Source organism: Ceratotherium simum, chromosome 30, assembly GCF_057802395.1.
Source record: "Ceratotherium simum simum isolate JZ-2026a chromosome 30, ASM5780239v1, whole genome shotgun sequence".
Lineage (NCBI taxonomy): Eukaryota > Metazoa > Chordata > Mammalia > Perissodactyla > Rhinocerotidae > Ceratotherium > Ceratotherium simum.
Genome location: NC_141929.1, coordinates 37,118,598 through 37,131,681, shown reverse-complemented (window position 1 = coordinate 37,131,681; position 13,084 = coordinate 37,118,598). Strand labels below are relative to the sequence as shown.

At 46.0% G+C, this 13,084-nt stretch overlaps 1 protein-coding gene across 1 annotated transcript in view; it reads left to right on the top strand.

Annotated features, from left to right (window-relative positions):
- The first annotated feature begins 2,434 nt into the window (after window positions 1-2,434).
- LOC147913150 (ATP-binding cassette sub-family C member 11-like) overlaps window positions 2,435-13,084 on the top strand; it is a 66,762-nt gene continuing 56,112 nt past the window's right edge. The window contains 5 exon segments of the mRNA XM_087420309.1: window positions 2,435-2,800; window positions 4,116-4,252; window positions 6,198-6,356; window positions 9,875-10,022; window positions 11,457-11,690. Of these exon segments, the coding sequence (XP_087276435.1) occupies window positions 2,702-2,800; window positions 4,116-4,252; window positions 6,198-6,356; window positions 9,875-10,022; window positions 11,457-11,690 (777 nt within the window). The 5' untranslated portion in view covers window positions 2,435-2,701.

Genomic DNA, 13,084 nt, shown 5'->3' with positions numbered 1-13,084 from the left:
TAATTTGACGATACACCGTAAAATTAAAGATTTTGAAGAATTATGAACCAACAATTCGACTCTTAAAACTCTACCCTAAAAAAACTCTCAAACCAGTGCAAAAAGACACACATAGAAGGATGTACACTGAAGCCTTTTTGTAAAAGTGAAAAATGTGAAAAACCTAAGTGTCCGTCCTAGAGAAATAAATTTTGGTATCTTCAGATGTTGGAATACTATGCCAGTGAGGATCAATTAGAGTTACGTGTATCAACAAGGAAGGTCTCAGAAATATAACGTTGAGTGAACAAAGCAAATTACCGAAGGACACAGTAAAATATCAGTTACATAAAGTTTTGAAATATGCAGAAGGACCCTGTCGTGTGCAGAGAGTCACACGTATGTTGTAAAAGGATGAAGATGTGCAGGGAACGATGGACAGGAAAGTGAGGAGAGCAGGAGGGAGGGAGCGGAATGCAATCTGACAGGGATCCTGTGTGGTTGTGGCTCTGCGTGGGAGACACGGGGGTTTTCATCAGATTACTGTCTACCCCTTTTTTATGTCTTAAATACTTTATATCAAAACAATAGTGAGGCCAAAACAGAGGAAGAGGGAGAAATGAGAGCAACGTCGTGAGGCCAAAACCAAGAATGAAAGTATCTAGGGAAAAGGACGTGTGAGAGGCAGCGGCAGGCACAGCCGTTGCACTTGAGGGAAGAAGGCGAGACTTGGGGAATTCTTCTCTGAGGGATTTTCTTCCAGTGTTTGAAAACAATTCAGGAAAGTTACTCAGGTCATTGGCAGGTGGGTGAAGATCCAACCAACAAACATCTTTGATGTTTCGTTTTCCTCTTACTCGTTAACATAAAGTAAAATGTCGAGCAACATTCATGTTGGAAATCCACTCGTTCACCCATTGCAACCATAGGTTAGTTACAGATACAAACAGTTATCAACACACCACGGACACGGCCCATTGCTAGGGTGCATGACTTGCAATCTAGAACTGGCTGTCTCCATCTCCCCCTCCTGCTTGCCATTCCCTCTCCTGGGAACCTTTGTGTAGTGAATAAACAGTACAGCAGTACACCATGGTCCTACCCCCAGGGCCTCCTTCTATTGAATCATACCAATTTTACTTTAGTGTGTCTATGTCCTAGACTGGTTTGTGGCAGCCAGAAAACTGGCCTGTTCCCAGAGTCTTAAACAAGAAGTGTGTGACATCCTCTCTTATCTAACACACCTCCTTCTCTCTGTTTTTTCTTTTCCGTCATTCCTGAAAGGTCCACGTCTACCATTTCATGGCCAGTATACCTCATGGCCGGGGGCCATGGCTGGGGGTCTCTCTTATACGCTGTACAGGAGAATTCCAGAAACTGAGTCTACCAGGTTTTGTTGTGATTTGCTGAAAGGAAGATGGATGGGAGGGAGTGGGATAAAGGAATTTAGAGAATCTTCTCCCAAGACAATAGGCTAGTCTGCAAGTCTATTTACTTGAAGGACAATCCAATATTTGAATGTCAAAAGCTGTATCTGAACAGCAGGACTGACTACATAATTTGTGGGGCCCAGTGCAAAATGATTAAGAATTTCAAGATGTTGACAGCAGAGCATTCAAACAAGCCTGGGGCCCTTCTGGGTACCGGGCCCTGTGAGGCGCTAGTCATACCCCATGTTGCTGGCCCTGATGTTCACTTTCTTTCTCTTTCAAAATATTCCCAATGACCATTCCCCTCCCCCACGCCCAAGGCACACGGATGTTCTGGGAGTGAGTCACGTACTCAAAGGCAAAAGCAAAAAGCATGTTAGTAGTTTTTTAGATGCCTTGGTTATTTAAGATTCCTAAAGTGTGCCCTCCCCTGAGTCTGAAAACCAAGAGTCAGAGAGTGGCAAAATCGCATTCTTTGACTCCTTTACCTGTCTGTTCATCATTTATGTATTGGTCCCTGTTGTCCTCCCAGCACTGTCCCCGGCCCCGGGGATTCCGCAGTGAGCGAAGCAGACAGGCCCTGTCCTCGTGAGGATCTCTGTTTAGTGCAGGAACTGAACTCTAAACCAGTAATGGTGCACAGAAATGTACAATTACAAACTGGGGTAAGGGAATAAGCGTGTGTATGAGCAGGCCTTGGAGATGTCAAGGGAGACTGACCTGGCCCCAGGCTGTGGGGCTGGGAGTGGGTGGTTAGAGATGGTTTACCCTAAGTGATCTTGGGCTGAGGCCTGAGCAGATGTTTATAAAGAGGGAGCCAACCTGGAGGCCCTGGTTTGGATCCCGGGTGCGCACCGACGCACCGCTTCTCCGGCCACGCTGAGGCCGCGTCCCACATGCAGCACCTAGAAGGATGTGCAGCTATGACATACAACAATGTACTAGGGCTTTGGAGAGAAAAAAGGGGAAAAAAAAGGAGGTGGATTGGCAATAGATGTTATCTCGGAGCCGGTCTTCCTCAGCAAAAAGAGGAGGATTGGCATGGATGTTAGCTCAGGCCGATCTTCCTCAAAATAAAAAAAATAAAAAAAAAGAGGGAGCCAAGTCCATTCCAGGTAGAGGGAAGAGCTGGTGCTGTGACAATGGCCCAACCCTCTGCGTGGCCCTGGCACAATCCCTGCAGGGTGATGTCCCCCCTCCTGGATGCTCAGGTATAGATGTAAGCTGCTCCTTCCTGCTGCCTTTTCAGATTCTCTGATTCTGGAAACAAAGAATTGGCAGGACAACTGAAAATGACCAGGAGGAGGACATACTGGGTTCCCAGCTCTTCTGGTGGCCTCGTGAATCTCGGCTTGGACATAGGCCATGACGTGGCTTCAGGACTTAGCTATGTAAGTAGATCTCCTTTGCATCACAGCACCAGGGAACTGAGGTGACAGGGTCTTCACAATGGTCATAAATTAGGTCAAGGATTTTGTCCCATATTTATTTAACCTTGATTTTTTTTAGTGCTCCTCAGGCTTCCACAATTAGTTGAATTATACTCCTTTGTCAGGACACACCTTCAGTGTTCATATCTCTGTTTATCTATCTTTCTATCCCTTTCTCTCTATCTATTAACTATTTTTCTATGTATTTACTTATAATAACATAATCAACAACTGTAAACCCATCAGCTCACCACCTCAGACCTTGACATTCACAGCCAGCCTTGGTCTTCCTCCATCCCATTCCCTAACTCTCTCCACCTGAAGTAACCACTGTCTCAAATCTTTTCCCATTGATCTCTTGCTATGCTTATAACGTAGTAGTATTTATTCTACATGATGTCCTAGAAATTATATATGTTTTTGTTTTAGTTGTTTCCCATTTTATCAAAAGGGTAACCTGTAATGTTTTGGGATTTACAGTTTTAATTATTGATTTCTTTGTAGTAGTTTTACGTCACAGTGTGACTTTCTCACATTCTGTGAGTGACTAAGGATAGCACCCTTTATTTCTTGTCTATGGTGTTTATTGCCAGACAAAACCCCAGGGACGTGGAGCGACCTGCCCTGTGTCACCCAGTGAATAGAGGGCAGGGCCAGGGCTGGGACCCAGTTGTCTGGACTCTTGGCCCAGTGCTCATTCCCTGCTGGGCAACTTTTCTTTTATTTATTTATTTTTTAATGAGGTATAATTGACATATAACAGTATATTAGTTTTGGGTGTATAACAATGATTCGATATTTGAATATATTGCAAAAAGATCACCACAATAAGTCTCATTAACATCCATCACCACACATATTTACCAATTTATTTCTTGTGATGAGAAATTTTAAGATCTACTCTCTTAGCAACTTTCAAATATACAATACAGTGTTACTAACTACAGTCACCAGGCTGCACATTACATCCCCATGACTTACTTATTTTATAACTGGAAGTTTGTACCTTTGACCCCCTTCACCCATTTCATGGACCCCCACCTCTGGCGACCACCCCAGCTCTGTTCTCTTGTCTGTGAGCTCTTTTGTTGTGTTTAGATTCCACATGTCAGTGAGATCATACAGTATTTGCCTTTCTCTGTCTGACTCCGGCAGCCTTTCTTCAGGAAGCTGGGTGTGGGCAGATCCATCTTCCTTAGGTGGCTGGCCCAGCACTCCCTCAGGACACTGTCCGTGAGGTCTGGAACTGATGCGCTGTTGGTTTTTCTTTCCCAAGAAACCTTACACTCTTGAAGACGGCCCCTGCAGCCAGCAGGAGAGGAAGCCTGAGGCACCGGGCAGGGCGGAGGTCCTCCCTTGGGGGAAGTACGACGCTGCCTGGAGAACCATGATTCCCTTCCGTCCCAAGCCAAAGTGAGTGCTGAGGGGGCCATGAGGGGCACTACCCACCAGGGCAATGATCCTCGGACCCTCACACCTAGACCCCTCCCTAAGGTTACACAACCATGTCCAGACACACTCATGTCACCCCCCAGTGTGGAAGACCTGCAGAGCAGCCTGAGGCACATCAGGGAGGCACAGTCAGCACTTCATTCATTCATTCAGCAAGGGTTCACTGAACACCTGCATGTGCCAGGCACGGTGCTAGAGCGCAGGGGAATAGCAGTGAGCAAGACAGACAAGATCCTTGCCCATCATGGACCTCACATGGGGCAGAGAGACAACAGGCAAGTAAACTCATAAATACATGTTCGATTACAAGCTGTCTGAGGATGGTGCTATGGAGAAGTATGGGGGTGCAGAGGGACTGTGGAACAGTGGCAGCTTGATACGGTCTGAGTGGTATTTTAGCTGAGACCTGGAGGATGAAGAGATTTCACTAGGCAAGAGAAAGGGAAGAATGATCTGGGTGGACGGAACACAATGTGAAAATGCCTGACCTTGGGGTGGAAGAAACACAGCGTGATATGTTTAGGAACTGAGAAGGAGGCCAGTGTCGCTGGGGAGTCATGTGCGATAATGGGCGTGGCACGAGATGAGGCTGCAGCGGCAGGCACAGGCGGAGTTCATGCACGTCCCCACAGGCCACATTAAGGATGGTGGTCTTCATTCTAAGAGAAATGGGGAGCCAAGAAAGGCTAAATGCCCTGTGATCTATCAACAAACTGCATTTGTTGACCTGTTTTCAAGTCTGAGCTCCTGTCAGTACTAGCTACATTGTTCCTGAATTGATCTCATCTCCACCGAGATCAGAGAACCGTGGTAGCTTAGTTCACCGGGCAACCTCATCTCAGAGAGACGCAGTGTCTCCGTTGGGCCTCTGGAATCCTGGCACCAGCTCATAGATTGTCGCCTCCTTGGCGATCACAGGTGGCCCCACGTTCCTGGTGCAGTGTCTCACCCTCCCTTCAGTCTCCTCTCTCTCCAACATCTCTGGCAGAGGCATGGCCAGCCTTGCCCAGAATGCACAGCCATGGGTGCTGGTGGGCTGTGAGGAGATAACGGTCCGGAGAGTCGAGCAAAGAGGCCATAGCCCAAAACCACACAACATCCCACGAGTTTGGCATTTTTATCTTCTCATCTTTCTCCCCAAATCATTTTTTAAATTGAATATTCTTCGTATTGAAACACATAGCAACAAAGGCAATTTTGAAAAATAAAGTAGAAATTACACAGAATCCCAACACCCCAATGCAATAACTATATGTGAATCCTTCCCAGAGATATGACCTTATCATTCTTACTCATTTGATTTCTATTCCATTTTTATTGTTTTTGTGAAAGTTACGTGAGAAAAACAGAAAAATTGAACCAATGAGGATCTCTTTTCCTGTTCCTTTGCCAATTCTAATCCCTTCTTCAAAGTCAACCACTATTAACAATTTGATATAAATTCTTACATAACTTGATATAACAATTTGATATATATATTACATACATATATTGTTTTGTCTGCCTTCCCTTGTCTTCCTTTTATATAAGTAAAAATACACTGAATTTCTTAATCTGCAAATGATTATTTTTCTTGCTTAATACCCTTAGAGCTCTTTCCATGTTCTATGTATAGATCAAATCTAGTTTTAGCCACTTCTGCATTGTTTTCCACCTTATGGATTTACTATACTTTTTTCTTTCTTTTTAAAGAATTACCCTATTGATGGGTATTTTTGTTGTTTCTGCTTTTTAACTAGCACAAATCATAGAGTCATGAAAACATAGTTTTTTGTACATCCAGACGACCACACTGCGGCTCTTACCTAGTTATGATTCAGCCTTCAAAGTCTTGCCCTGGACTTATTTTCCGTCTCCAGAGCCTAGATCACAGGCGTGACCACATGGCCTGGGACTTCTCTCCTAGGTTTCCTGCCCCTCAGCCCCTGGATGATGCTGGCCTGTTCTCCTACCTCACGTTGTCATGGCTCACCCCACTCATGATCCGAGGTTTACAGAAACGCTTAGACGAGAACACCATCCCCCAGCTGTCAGTGCATGATGCCTCAGCCAAAAATGCCAAAAGGTAAAGTCATGTTGGGCAAGCCCCTGGGTTGGTTAAAGACCACGTCTTGGGGGGATGGTGACCAGAGATGCTTGAGACTAGTGGGGGTCCATCTTCTCAACCAGAGAATATCGTTCCTTCACTTGTAGCCAGACGCTTCACTGTAGTCTGGAGGTTCTCAACCTGGGGTTCATGAATATCCTGAAATGGTTTGCATATTTTATTTGTATGGCCTGGAGATCTTTTTGTGGAGCAAGAATTCACTTGTTTTATCAGATTTCCCTTAGGTCACAGGACCCCCCCAAGATAGTTAGAAATTACTGCTTCTAATCCCTTTTGCTTTTTCTTCTGGATCAGGCATTTCTCTGTGTCACTGATCGTTAAATTTTGGTTTAGTGGCCCCGTCACTTAATCCTTGAGCAACCACTAACTAGTTGTGTGATTACATTTCCTGTACCACCCACCCCACAAGGGAATATGAGGGTCAAATGAGGAAAAAGATGAAAAGTGACTTGAAATGTCCTCTACTCATGATCCTACCTCTAGCTACTCCTTGAGAGCCACCAGCTGTAGAGTCGCATTTTCCAAATGTGTTCCAGGAAACGGTCGTCCCATAAGAACCTCCCTGAAAAGAGCATTCAATGGTCAGAGGAGTTCGTGAATTGTTGCAAGCTATAGCCAGGTCTCAGAGATTTACAAAATGATTAGTGTATTTAAGGCACTGAGAAAACAGAAACTGCTTAAACTTTGACCCATTGCTTCTCAGACTTGTTCAGTAAAAAAGAAAAAAAAAAAAAAGAAAGGTTCCAGGGAGCACCTCTTGGATAATGCCAGATTTCAGTCAGAATCTTACCTCTTAGCAGCTAGAATGTCAGACAAGTTACTTACACTTTCAGGGCCTTGTGTCTTTATGTATAAAATAGAGGATCATAAAATTCATCTAATGGTCCCACATAGGATTATTGTAAGAATCAAAAAAGTGATAAATTCAGTTTAAGGCACCCGGAAAAATGCCCGGTACATGACAGGCAACCAGTTAACTGTTAATTGGCTTGTCTGTCCCTAACCATTCTGAGTACAACATCTGAGTTACTTCCATTCATCTCCAGCTCACTGGTGCTCCCTTTCTGATTCTATAACTCACCATGTCTGTCCACCAAGACCTTTGCAGTCACTGCATTTTCGCATGATTATTTGAAAAAATAACTATCCATGCATTCACACCTTTGAGGGGTTTCTTTCTGTATGTTCACCATTTAAAGATTTTATTTATTTATTTTTTCCCCCCAAAGCCCCAGTAGATAGTTGTATGTCATAGCTGCACATCCCTCTAGTTGCTGTATGTGGGACGCGGCCTCAGCATGGCCGGAGAAGCGGCGCGTCGATGCGCGCCCGGGGTTCCGAACCCGGGCCGCCAGCAGCGGAGCGCACGCACTTAACCGCTAAGCCACGGGGCCAGCCCTGTATGTTCACCATTTAACAGGCAGAGTCCTGGGCACATCGTCCCGAATCCTTCAGAAGAGCTGCTTTGGCTTCTGTAAGGATTTGCTGACAAACTGCGAACCATCATCATCACCACCACTGTCAGCAGCAGCAGCAGCATCACCATCATCACCACCATCATCTTCATCATCATTACCCTCATAATTCCTCGCATTTTTTATTGTTCTACAGCAACAGAGCATTTCCCCATCCATTATCTCCCGTGACCATCATGATAGGGTTATGAAATAAACAGGGCAGATATTATTTCCCCATTTTCCAAATGAAGAAACTTAGGACTTAGAGAAGTGTAATAATGTTCCCTGAGTCATATAGTTAATGAGTGGAGGAGGTGCAATTTGAAACTAAGTCTTTCTGAGTCTGGTAATCATGGCCAGAAATTGACAGAGTTGCTAGGAGAGCCGTGGGCAGGCTATGGAAAACTTGGATTCGTTTAGTCAAGGGAGAGCCAACTCTGGAGCTTGTTGTCTCTGTGGACTGTGTTATGTGGGGGTAGGGCTGGAATGAGAGGTGACCCCATGGTTTGCCCTGAGTCATATCATCCATAAGCAATAAAATCCTCTAACACATACAGGTGTCATGAGGACATTTCTGCTTTTCTGAGCTAGGGACCAGACCCCCCAGTTGTCTGGTGCACCTTCCTGGACACTGGATGGGGTAATTGTTTTATAACTCAGGAAGGAAGAAGAAGCCTAGACTTGATAGCAGGTAAGGGGAAGTAGGACAGAAAGATTCTCGTGGTATTAATTCCCTTCTGGATTTAGGCTGGGCATGAGTGTCCATGGCTGGAGAGGTAAAAGGTTGAAAGGGCTAGAACTGCTTGCCATGAGCAACTTGGTGAGATTCTGGGCAGAGGATGAGACCCAGAAGCTGATAGAGCTGTCTGAGAACAGGCACAAGCTGTGCTGCTGTCGGGGCCTGGGGACAAAGGGTGGCCCAAGAATGGAGGCCAAAAGTCCTAGGCTACATCTCAACTAACTGTATTTCAGGAGAACAAAATAGTTGATGAGAGATACTTATTTTTTACAGAAAAATTCAAGCTACTAAATATAGAAGCAATCATAGAATTAGAAAAATCACCATTGTGCCAGCCCTAATGGAAGTGGATCTAGGCAATGGTCGTCAGTGATGGGAAACTTGGCAATGAATGAGTCAGGCTGACACAACTTAACCCACTGATCCACGTCAGCATTACTAAAAGTTGGACCAGACAGGGTGTGTCTTGTGACATGATGCAAAAGGAAGAACACTACATCACCTGTTAAATATTTTTGCCAACTGACTTGAGTTGTGAATTTCATTCAGCCTCTAGGTCTACCTGGCGTTTAATAGGAAATACAGAGGATAGAAGATTATGTTAGTCAACACCACAGGGACGCAGGCAGTCAAATCTAGAAAGTGGGAAACTCTAAAAGATAAAGAACTCAGTTTCTTCAAGAAGTAAACGGCAGAAAATGCCATTTTAAGGGGAAACTTATAGATTAAAATGCGAGCAAGAGGTCTATCAGATTTGTCTTTTAATGTAGTGTGTGGACCCTGTTTGGATCTTGACTTAGGCAAACCAACTGTAAAAACGTATATTTAAATAATTAGAGAAATTTGAATACAGGCTGGATATTAAATGCCAAGAAGGAATTATTGTCCCGATCTTATTAATGTACAACGATTAATTGTTATTAATAATTAATAGTTATTAATTAATAACTATCATTATTATGGTTTCTTTTTAAAAAGCCCTATGTGGAAGAGATACATTCTGAAGCATTTATAGAGGAAATGATACATCTGGGATTTGCTTGAAATACTCCAGCACAAAAGAAAAACGGAAGAGGGGAGGAGAGATGAAATGAAAATCTCGAATGTTGATCATTCTTGAAGTTGGGGAATGGGTATTTGGAGAGATTCCCTATACTGTTCTCTCTACTTTTGTTATGTTTGAAAATTCCATTCACGAAGTTCCTAGGCTAGCAAGCCCTGGGACATTAGGGTGACACACGCAAAGAGATTTCACTTGGCTCAATTTTCCTCTTTTCAAGGCTTCGCCTCCTTTGGGAAGAAGAAGTCTCCAGGCGTGGGATTGAGAAAGCTTCAGTGCTTCAAGTGATGCTGAGATTCCAACGAACAAGGGTTATTTTCAATTTGATCCTGGGCTGCTGCCTCTGTGTCACAAGTGTGCTAGGCCCAGTAAGTGGCAAGCTTGGTGAGGTTTGGGGGACTAAAGGCTTTAGGGATTAGCATGTTCAAGTCCATGCCAGGAATTGCTCAGAAAATGAGACTGTTTTAGGACATTGGAGCTAGGAATGGGAGTGTGAGTTCTGCAGCCACTGCCTGGGCTCAAACCTTGGCCCTGCTGTTTAATTGCTGGGTGACTTTGGGCAATTTGTTCACCTCCTATGTGCCTTAGTTTCATCAAGGAACCCCCAGACACCTTCGGCGGTAGACCTCATAGAACAGTCATGTGTAAAATGGAGAGCATGACGCTACCTGCCTCAGAGGGTGACACTAAATGAGATCAGTATATAAAGCCCTTAGAGCTGTGCCTGGCTCAGTACATGCTAGCTGCTTTGAGCAATGGCGGAGCAGCCTTGGGAATGTGGGGACAGGAACTAATGGTCTCCTCCAGGGCTCAAGGCTGAGATGAATTGGCTCTGACTATTTCCTGTCTTCCAGTTCCTCAGCCCAAGACTCTGACTGTGGAGAGGGAATCTGAATGCCCCAGCTGGGGTCACATGCTCACCGGCTGGCCAGCAGAGGGTGGGCCACTTTGGTTGACAATCCAGCCTAGACTGCATGCCGTAGGGCAGGTGACAGTGTCCCCAGGAGAAAACCGAGGTGCTGTTACCAGCTAAGGGAGCATGGATGCGGGCCAGGAAGAAACAACAGCTGATAACACCACAGAGACAAGTTCCCTGGGTGACAGTCAGTGTGCTGGATATCCTCCATTAGCGCCTCCAGATCCACTCCCTACCATTGTCCACCCTGCCCTGTGCCCGTGTGTGTGGCCTGTGTGGATCACATTGATGGGGTTCCCCCAGCCCTGTGGCCTCTGGTTGGGTTGAACCAGTGGGAGACACCAACAGGAGACTGGAGGGAAGGAGCAAGTGAGGGCAGGGTGTGTAATCCTCTGGTACCTGCCTCGCTGTCACTGGAGGTCAGCCAGCAGACTCCTGTGAGGAGCCCTTTCTGTATGACTCTCTCCTTCTGGGTCCCAGTAACCTCACCCTCCCATCTCCCCTTAGGTCTGGGGAGGGAACAGTTCCCTGCTGTCACTAGCTCCATGGTGCTCCACCATCCCTGGTTGGATTTCCTAACTCTGCCCACACCTTGTAAATAGTCACTTTATTAACTTCTGAAATGCCCCGTGAGTGTGTGTCTTCTGGTTCCTGTCAGGACCACCCACGAGGTGGTGGAGCTGGGACTCAGATCTGAGTCTGTGTTCTCTGAGTCCCCTCCAACTACTGTGTCCTTCCTTAAGGCAGGATTGTGCTTGAGTCAGTTTTGACCATTCAACAAGCCCCTGACATTGACCCGAGGACCTCCCACAGCCCACGTTTGAGATTTGTTGCCTGAAAGAAGCACTGCGGGGCCTGAATGATCCAAACTCCTGCTTCCTTTTAGACGCTGCTTACACCAAAGATCCTGGAATATTCTGAAGAGCAGTCAAGGAACATTGTCTATGGAGTGGGACTCTGCTTTGCCCTGTTTCTCACCGAGTGTCTGAAGTCTCTGAATCTGTGCTCATGTTGGGTCCTCAACCAGCGCACAGGCGTCAGGTTTCGTACAGCCATTTTCTCCTTTGCCTTCGAGAAGCTAATGCAATTTAAGTCTCTAACACACATCACCACGGGAGAGGTGAGTGACTGGGACTGCCCACCGAGGCCATCCTTCCCTGCTGCTCCTCCAGACATCACTGTCCTGGGGCCAAGGGAGGGAGAAAAGGGAGTTAGGAGAGGAGGAAGACAGAGGAAGGCAGCAGTTCCCAGGGTGAGTGTTGACAAACATCAGTAGTTGCCTCTGGGGTCATAAAAGCAGGTCAGCAAGAACCCAGGGAGATGCCACTTTCATTCCGATGACCTAGAGAGGATTTAGCCATTCACTCAACAAGCAGTAACACTGCCTACTCTGGGCCAGGCCCTGTTCTAGGCCCCGGGATAGGGCAGTGAACAAAAAGACACAAATTCCGAGAAGAAGCACGTTGGAAAGTGCAGCCCCTCAGCCAGCCTGGGGAGGAGGGTATGAGGACTTGATGGCTCAGGGAAACCTTCTAGGGAAAGCAATCACAGAGAACCACTCTGAGTGTTAATTTTCTTCTCTGCAGAAGAGGAGTTCTTAGAGCTGCCTGGTGATTGTTATTGATGTGTCAGTTCCTGCTCTCCCTACAACATGACACACACAAACGTTGACTGACATTGGAGGAAGGGACTCCAACATACGACCCATAGTCATGGGGGTCCTGGAATTTGATATATGTAATTTCAACTTCCCTATTTTTCTGTGGCTTAGCAGTTGTCATGAGGAGCATGGATTTCTCTGGTACTGAAACAGGCATTTTAGTTTTTGGAAGAGGCAGCACTGCTTTGGCTCCTTACCCTCAAGCCAAACCCCTTCATGATCCGGCATCAGGAACTTTCCACCTCTTCTCTTCCCATATCCCCTCCTCTAGCCCTGAGTTGGCTTCCTCCCTTCCAGCCAGGCTGGGCTAACGTCCAGTCCTCCAACACACCAGGCATGTCCACCTCCTGGCAGCATTGCTCAAGTCACCCCCACCCCCCGCCCCTGTCAAAATCCCATTCATCCTTCAAGGCCCAGTTTAGATGTCCTCTCCTTCCTGACAGTACCTCTAACCCCACCCTCCACCGCCACTCCCCATCAGGCACAAATCTGGCTGCCCCCCTCATATGAGCCCCCTTCAAAGACAAGAACCATTTCAGATTCACCACTATATCCCTCAAGAGGCCCAGCATCTCACTTACGCAGGACAGATGTCCAAAACATGCCTGCTGAATTAACCTTTGCCACCGAGTGGATGTTTTCTCTAACTTTGAGTGCTAACACACATACGATATTCATTGTTATCATCATTACTGTTATTCTTCACAATTTTATTAGTTCTGTGACCTTAGACACCTTGTTCAGCCCCCCTAAAGCTGTGGAACAATAACAGGACCCACCTTCTGGGGTGGTTGTCTCATAGGATGAAATGAGCTAGTACGTATGCAGTGTGTAGAAAGGGGGTGATTCACAAG